The sequence below is a fragment of the Amborella trichopoda genome, chromosome 6 (genome assembly GCF_054954075.1).
Source record: "Amborella trichopoda isolate Santa Cruz 75 chromosome 6, AtrichopodaSantaCruz75HAP2 v2.0, whole genome shotgun sequence".
In the NCBI taxonomy this organism is placed as follows: domain Eukaryota; kingdom Viridiplantae; phylum Streptophyta; class Magnoliopsida; order Amborellales; family Amborellaceae; genus Amborella; species Amborella trichopoda.
Window position 1 is genome coordinate 47,847,731 of NC_142341.1, and position 7,622 is coordinate 47,855,352.

The 7,622-nt window shown below is 37.7% G+C and overlaps 1 protein-coding gene across 1 annotated transcript; it reads right to left on the reverse strand.

The window, feature by feature from the left end:
• Nucleotides 1-998: 998 nt before the first annotated feature.
• LOC18441952 (cytochrome P450 716B1) lies at nucleotides 999-6,848 on the reverse strand. The gene is made up of 4 exons (XM_088868902.1): nucleotides 6,081-6,848; nucleotides 3,022-4,020; nucleotides 2,182-2,369; nucleotides 999-1,472 (listed from the first exon to the last, which is right to left on the reverse strand). The coding sequence occupies exons 1-4, from the start codon at nucleotides 6,211-6,213 to the stop codon at nucleotides 1,167-1,169; spliced, it is 1,626 nt and encodes a 541-aa protein (XP_088725028.1). The 5' UTR covers nucleotides 6,214-6,848; the 3' UTR covers nucleotides 999-1,166.
• Nucleotides 6,849-7,622: the final 774 nt, after the last annotated feature.

A 7,622-nucleotide genomic window follows, 5' to 3' on the forward strand; every position in this document is an offset into this window, starting at 1 on the left:
GGATTGTGCTACACATATATCTAATACCTTGGTATCTTGTCATGTATCCTATTGCAATTAGCATACAAAAATTAAAATAAAATAAAATCAATGCTTGGTCCTTGTGGCTGAGTTGAAAGGGTAGGTTCAATATCTTATATTTTGTGGTAAGTCTGGGTATAGTATATGTGTCTGTAATTTATTTTTATTCTTATCATTTGTATTTGTTTATATAAGACAATATTCATATTGATTAATAGACATTCAGTCTCTTCAGAGAAACCTGAGACTCGTAACATAGTATCAAAGCCAGATTCATCTTCTTTGTGGCTATGCCTATAAGATTGAGTATGTTACAATGTTACTCGATCATGTTCTTTTTTGTATGATCGAGTATGTTGTTCTGTTACTCGATCATGTCTATTTGTCTGCAAGCTACTAAACCGATCACAATTATTCATTGAGTTCTGTTGGCTTTTTCAAGTATCATTATATTTTCTCAGTTGACCCGACTGTTTTTTTTTTTCTTTAAAGAAGATACGAAGGTTTTGTCTATTGCCCAAACCTACTCTTATCAATTCTTCTGTTTTTGAGGCTTGTTAACTTGTTGATATGTTGCTTGAGCCACATGTCCTGTTGTTTTTCTGTGCAATCTAAGCATGGCAACCATTGCTTCTACTGGCCATGTTATGCACTTGAAGATTCAATTGATAGTTTCCACATTTTAGGCTGCTCTATCTCATAGCATCTTGAGTTTGAGGGGGAGTGTAAAAGAAAATTGTATATTGTAATAAGTATATATATGGTTTAGGGTAGGTACAATAAGTTGTATTTTATGGTTAATTTTGGTATAGTATAGGTGTCCGTGATTTATTTGTACTCTTATCATCTGTATTTGTCTATATAAGACAAACTTGTTTATTCGTATTGATTAATGGACATTGAATCTTTTTAAAGAAACCTGAAACTCTTCACTAGAGTGAATTCGTAGATGGGCCTACCATCCATTGAGGTAAAAGTACACAAATCATGTTACACTTACTGCATTGACGTAAACAAATCATGTTACACTTGCTAGGACCATTCATTTCATTGAAAAGCAAGCATTAAACACTTCAGTTATATAGCAAACGATTGGTTCATAGGTTATTCAGCAACCTTAACTTTGAGAGAAAGATAGAGAGAGATCATGAATGTTGCTGATGTGGGTGGAGGTGAATTGGAAGTCCCTTTGCAGCAGCAGGCAAAGGCTCCATGTGTATCTTCTCATTTGGGAAAACCAATTCCCATTTATAATTCTTCACCAAATTGTGCAAGAAGACTAGCATCTCGGCTCTTGCAAACTCAAGCCCGGGGCACATGCGTGGCCCCCCACCAAAAGGCACGAACGTGTAGGGCGGTGGTCCCTTTCCCTCGAAGCGGGAGGGGTCGAATTTTTCAGGCTCTGGAAAATACTCTGCTGTCATGTGTGTAGTATGCGCACTCCAATGGAGCTGCATCCACATTAACAAAAACTCATTTCATAATTGCCCAAAGATAATATAGATTGTCTGTATAGAGGCCATTTATCTTTACTACCAAGAGGTCACAACTATTCCCACAAAGTAGATGTCAAATTAGAAGGTTAGGGTGAGTCATTAAGTCTAAGAATTTTTTTTGGAACTTTGTTGTATGTATTCAATGATGACACTCTTATAACCATCAATTTCAAAATTTAAAAGACAATAATGATAGTAACCTCCTTATACAAAAAATAAATAGTCTCCTTGTAGACAATCCCATGATCATACGTTTATGAGGGATGATATATAAAGAGACCTGTTTCTTTTGGGATAAGGAGATCACAATCACTCTTTCTTATCCGTCTGGTTTTAAATAGGGTGGTTGTAAGTGTGTCATTGACTTAAATGTAAAAAAGATCTCAAACTTTGTGATATCCTCGAGCCATCCCATTTGACATTTAATGGCTAGGATTGGCTGCGACCTCCTTGAAAAAATGGAAAATGGTCTCGTAGTATACAATCCCTATGACATTTAATTAGGTTATCTAATGCAGCATAAAGTGGGAATGTTTTGATCCGAATTTCATCATTTTTAATTTGGACTTGTGCTTAGTATAGGGTCTTATTTTCATAACTATCAAGGAAGAAAAAAAAAAAGCAAGGAATAAAAAGAAATAGAAGAAGATAACACGTGATTTACCGTCCAATCCTTAGGTATGTGGAAGCCAGCATAATTAAAGTCAGTTATGGCGCGCCTGAAAGTTCCCCCGACTACTGGTGAAACTCTCATCACCTCGCACACCGCATTCCATGTGTATTTCATCTTTCTGATGTCTTCCCAATTTAGTAGTTCTTCCTTGTTCTTGGATTGGGCAATTTCCCTTTGCTCTAAATAAATTACAAAATAGTAATTTGTGAACTTAAGATCATATTCAAAAACAAGGCTTGGATTTGGAATTTGGCAGAGTGTCTGAGTGATCTCTAAAGACTCATCATAGTTTGTCAGAGGCTCAGTGGAGTCTATATAAGTGATGCCAAAGAAATATAAGAATTGTTTGAGTTTGGCAGGTTCCTGTTTATACTCGAGAATTTGTCAAGTTCAATCAATTCGGACCAGAGGCTCAGTGGAGTCTAAATAAGTGATGCCAAAGAAATATAAGAATTGTTTGAGTTTGGCAGGTTCCTGTTTATACTCGAGAATTTGTCAAGTTCAATCAATTCGGATGAGTCTGAGTAGACTCACTGCTATGAGCAAAAGAAGTTCAATCAATTCGGACGAGTCTGAGTAGACTCACTCGAGGTATAGAGCTATGAGCAAAAGAAAAATATATATAGCTAATCCAAGAAACAATTAACCTAGTCGCCACAAGAAAACACAAGGAATGGAAAAGGGGAAGGGGCAAAGAGGCACACAAGGATTTGAAAAGCCTGATTAAAAAGAAACTAACGTGCGTTTTCAACACAAAATGAAGTGGAGGCAACATTTTCTTGGGTGCCAACATTGCATATCTCATCATACACACACAGACAGAAAGAGTACCTCTGAGGATCTCATTGTAGATGTTAGGCTTATCAGCCAAATGCTTCAAGACCATCAACAGGGTCGAACTGCTCGTGTCATGGCCAGAGAATAGCAAGAGCAAGATATTGTCCACCACCTCTGTATCGCTCATATAACCGCCCTGGTCATCAGCAGTGGTGAGTAAATACGACAATAGGTCTTGCTTCGGACTCGATCTTCCCTCACTTAAAGCCACCTTTCTCTCCTCCATCTCTTTCCTAAGCTCTTTCTTTAGCGCAACTGCCGCCTTTTTAGCCTTATAATGGCTTGTTCCAGGAATTTTCAGGTCCAAACTCATTAGCCCCTTGACCATAACCGTGAAGAGAGCAGAGAGCTCAGCCCGACGCTCCTCTCGCTCAATACTAGCAAACTGGCTACAGGCCAGAGAGAATACATAAGCCTTCATCATATCATATGCCTTCACCACTGGTTTCCCATCCCAGTGTGTTCTAAAGTGCTCTCGAGCTACCAAGTCCATTCGACTAATGAACTTTTGGAGTGCCTCCGGCCTCAAAAAAGCCATTAGGAGTTTACGCGTTCGTTTGGCATCGTCCCCTGTTGTGGTGTTCAGTGCAGTGCCAAATATCCTCACAACAGAGGGCGGCCATGTGGTTACGAGCACTCGGTTCTCATTTGAGAACACAAATTTATTGCCCGCGGCTCCACAAAATACTGCAAGTGGCCTGCCGAGGAAATTTGTCTTGAAGACCTCAGTCTTATATTTTTTAGTCTTCTCTTTGATGAAACCTTCATTGCTGCCTAAAAATTGGAGGGTCTCCCCTATGAGGGGCCATCCCATGGTTCCTGGGGGGAGCTTGAGGCCCTTTTGGTCATGCTGGCAGCACCACCACCGGCACACCACCATCAAAGTAACAAAGCCAATCACAAGCACCGAAAGAAGCATCATCACTCCCTGCTCCATTACTGGCTCAAACCCCACCCCTGTATATGTGTTGTATACACACAGGAGTCCCACGCCTGTAACAGTCTAAAGTATATATATCAAGAGAATCCTTAACCTTGTTTATGTAGGCATATATCTTAGGGAATTATTTTGATTGTTCTGATCTGACTTGGGTGAGTATAGATCTGCATCGGTACAGAGATGCAATAGGAATATAAAGAGGAGGGAGGAATCGAAACAACTCTCCCCCTTTCCCTGCCAAAATTTTTATTCTATGGGTTAGTTTTTGGTTGCATCTATTTGACAGGTTGCAATCAGGTTGAACGGGTGGGGTTCAATTGCCGACCCGACGGGTTCAACCCGACCACTATCTGGGTCTGCACCCATATATTGGACCTACCATGTCAGGTTTGAATTGCAATGAAGTTGAGATAACTGGCCGATGTGCTCGGTCGACCGACCATGTCAGGTTTGAATTGCAATGAGTTGAGATAACTGGCCGATGTGCTCGGTCGACCGGTCTAGTGGACCCAAATGTTGGACCATGTCCCGGTCCAATCCGTATCCAACCGATATATAACTTTTTATCTTGACTTGAACCGTATATATGACCTACCTGGTGCAATTAATAACAGAAAGCATATGGGACAAAACCGATTACCTAGTGCGTTGGAATTGTGATATTGACTCAGCAAGCATCTACTACTGAAAATAACGTATTCTTTGGTGTCTTCCTTCATTTGGATGGTATTCTCTAATTACAAAATTTTAAACTCCAAAATTGGTTCAAAACAAGCATATCATGAAAATCTTGAAAATGGATGGGTACAAATAATGTGTTATAAGATGCACTATGTTTTGGACTTATAAGCTTTTTTTTTTTCTATATTAATACATCTCGATGTCAAGATGAAGATCAATTTAGAAGTTTTTCTAACATCAAAACAACTTTTTTTTGGAGGATTTTAGAGGAGCACCGTAAGTGTACATTCTAACGTGCCAACTTTATATGAACTTTTTCCATTGTTAAATAGTTAATAAAATAGACATATTTTGGTTAGTTTCATAAATAATTTAAAAGAAATCATTATGTTTCTTCATTTCATTTAAGACAAAACTTAAAGAATGAACATATTTTTGAGAATTTTTTATATTTATTTTTTAGTACTCTATTATCTAAGGTGAAATTAATTTTCATGTCACTTAATTTCAAATGAAAATTTCACTATTAAAAATTCAATAAAAATTCAGAATGTGTCATATTTATTTTTTTAAAAAAATAAAAAATTAAAACATGTTTAAACTAAAAGTGTACTAAAAAAATTTCTCTAAAGAAATATAACTCCAATCAAATAAACTAGGGAAGCACAAAATCACTGGTCCTTTGGGCATACAAAACCAAGTACTAAACACTTCACTAGTTACAAACTATAAATGGTTTTCCATTGATTGGATGAATGAACTGAGAGAGAGAGAGAGAGAGAGAGAGAGAGTTTTATCTAAAAAGTGCGTCGGGGTCTGAAGACATTGAAGTCCACATTCTAGAGAGAGAGATTAAGGCCATTGAAATCCACATTCTTGCAGAGAGGGCGGAGTCCGAGGCCCGAGCCGTGTCTTTAAAACATTATTTGGATCATTTTTTTTTTACTTGTTATTGCAAATCTTTAAATTATTACATGTGTAATTCGATTTATCGAGATTTATTATAAATTAATGTTGACACAACAAATTCACTGTAAATCATAGATTTATGGGTGGTATAGTGAAAATTGTTATAGTGAAATTTGTAAACACGAATTGTATCTAAATCTATTTACATATCAATTATTTTATTGTAAATCGAGTGATTTTTTTTTTAAAATCTTTTACCAAATCCAAGCTACTCGGACGACACCAAGGGGACTCACTGTGAGTTTTAGAGCTATGAGCAAAAGAAAAATACATATAGCTAAGACAAGAGACAATTAACCTGTCACCACAAGAAAACATTAGAAGTGGAAAAAGAAAGGGGGAAATGAGGTACAAAAAGATTTGAAAAGCCTGATTAAGAAGAAACCAATTTGTGTTTTCAACACAAAATACAGTGGAGGCAACTTTGCATATCCTATAATACACAGACAGACAGACAGAGTACCTTTGAGGATCTCCTCGTAGAAGTAAGGCTTCTCAGCCATATGCTTCAAAACCATCAATATTGTCGAACTGCTCGTGTCATGGCCCGAGAAAAGCAAGAGCAAGATATTGTTCACCACCTCTGTATCGCTCATATAACCACCCCTGGTTATCAGCAGTGATGAGTAAATAGGACAATAGGTCTTGCTTCAGGCTCGATCTTTCATCACTCAAAGCCACCTTTCTCTCCTCCATCTCCTTCCTAAGCTCTCTCTTTTTCGCTTCATATTGCCTTGCTCCAGGAATTTTCAGGTCCAAAACCGTGAAGAGAACAGAAAGCTCAGCCCTCCTCTCTCTCAATACTAGCAAAATGGCTACAGGCCAGCGAGAATGCAGAAATCTTCATCATATCATATGCCTTCACCTCTGCTTTCCCATCCGAGTTTGTTTTTAACTGCCTTCGAGCTACCAAGTCCATTCGACTAGCGATCTTTTGGAGCGCTTCCTGTTGGGATCGATACGTGAAAAAGCAGCAAGGGTTTATAATATTCACAGTTTATAATAGAAGAACATGGAATGAAATCGTGTTCAATCACAAATCGTGACCTACATCTATGAGAGACTTTATTTCCTGATTTGAAAAGACTATAAGGTGAAATCGAATTTAAAATATCAATTTCCAGCAACCCTTTCTCACTCTAAACTGAGTCAAAAAACAAGATTCCAAGAACACCCAAAAATGGGTTCTATTTAACACTTTCTCTCACTAAAACAGAGCACACAACAAACTCACAATGGAGTTCAAACCTTTTGCTCACTTTCTCTCTCTAAGACAAAGCAAACTGTCAAGAGAAAACCCAATTATAGCCCCAATCTCTCTATCTTTTTCTCACTCTAAACAAAAGGGTTTTAATCCCTTTAAAATAGTAAAGTTCCTACAACACCATAACTATTAGATTAAATGCAATCCAATGGCCCAAATAAAAAAGAGAAAAGTTAAATAAAACTCCCACATGTGTGATTTGTTTTCATACATGTAACACCTCAGGCCTCAAAAAGCCATTAGGAGTTTACGCGTGCGTTTAGCATTGACCCCTATCCCTGATGTTCAATGCAGTGCCAAATATCCACTCGACAAGGGCTGGACAGGTGGTTACGAGCACTCGGTTCTCATTTGAGAACATTAAGCTCTGCAAAACATTAAGCTCTGCAAAATACTACAAGTGGCCTGCTGAGGAAATATGTCTAGAATGTAGTGCTCTGATACCACTTGTTGTTCACGAACGCTCTAAACTCGATGTGTTAATATTTGGCCAATAAAGTATGATAAATAAAACATGAAACACATACAACAAGAAATTGTAAGTCCATTGAAGTCCACCTTGTTGCAGAGAGGGTAGAGTTCAAGGCCTAAGCCGAGTCTTAAAAACATTGTTCAAATTAGCTATTTATCTCTCTTATCTTTCTTTCTTTTTTCATGTTATTACAAATCTTTGAGGAATTGTATACAATGAGACCATTTACCAATTGTAGAAGGAGGTCATAATTGCTTATAACCATCCGA

What these genes read in the sequence shown, in the direction of transcription:
- LOC18441952 (XM_088868902.1), bottom strand. Translation starts at nt 6,213, where the DNA reads ATGAGCGATACAGAGGTGGTGAACAATATCTTGCTCTTGCTTTTCTCG. An exon ending in CTACAATGAGATCCTCAGAG is followed by an intron (nt 2,370 to 3,021) that starts GTACTCTTTCTG and finishes TAATTTATTTAG; the next exon opens with AGCAAAGGGAAATTGCCCAA. An exon ending in ACATACCTAAGGATTGGACG is followed by an intron (nt 1,473 to 2,181) that starts GTAAATCACGTG and finishes ATGTGGATGCAG; the next exon opens with CTCCATTGGAGTGCGCATAC.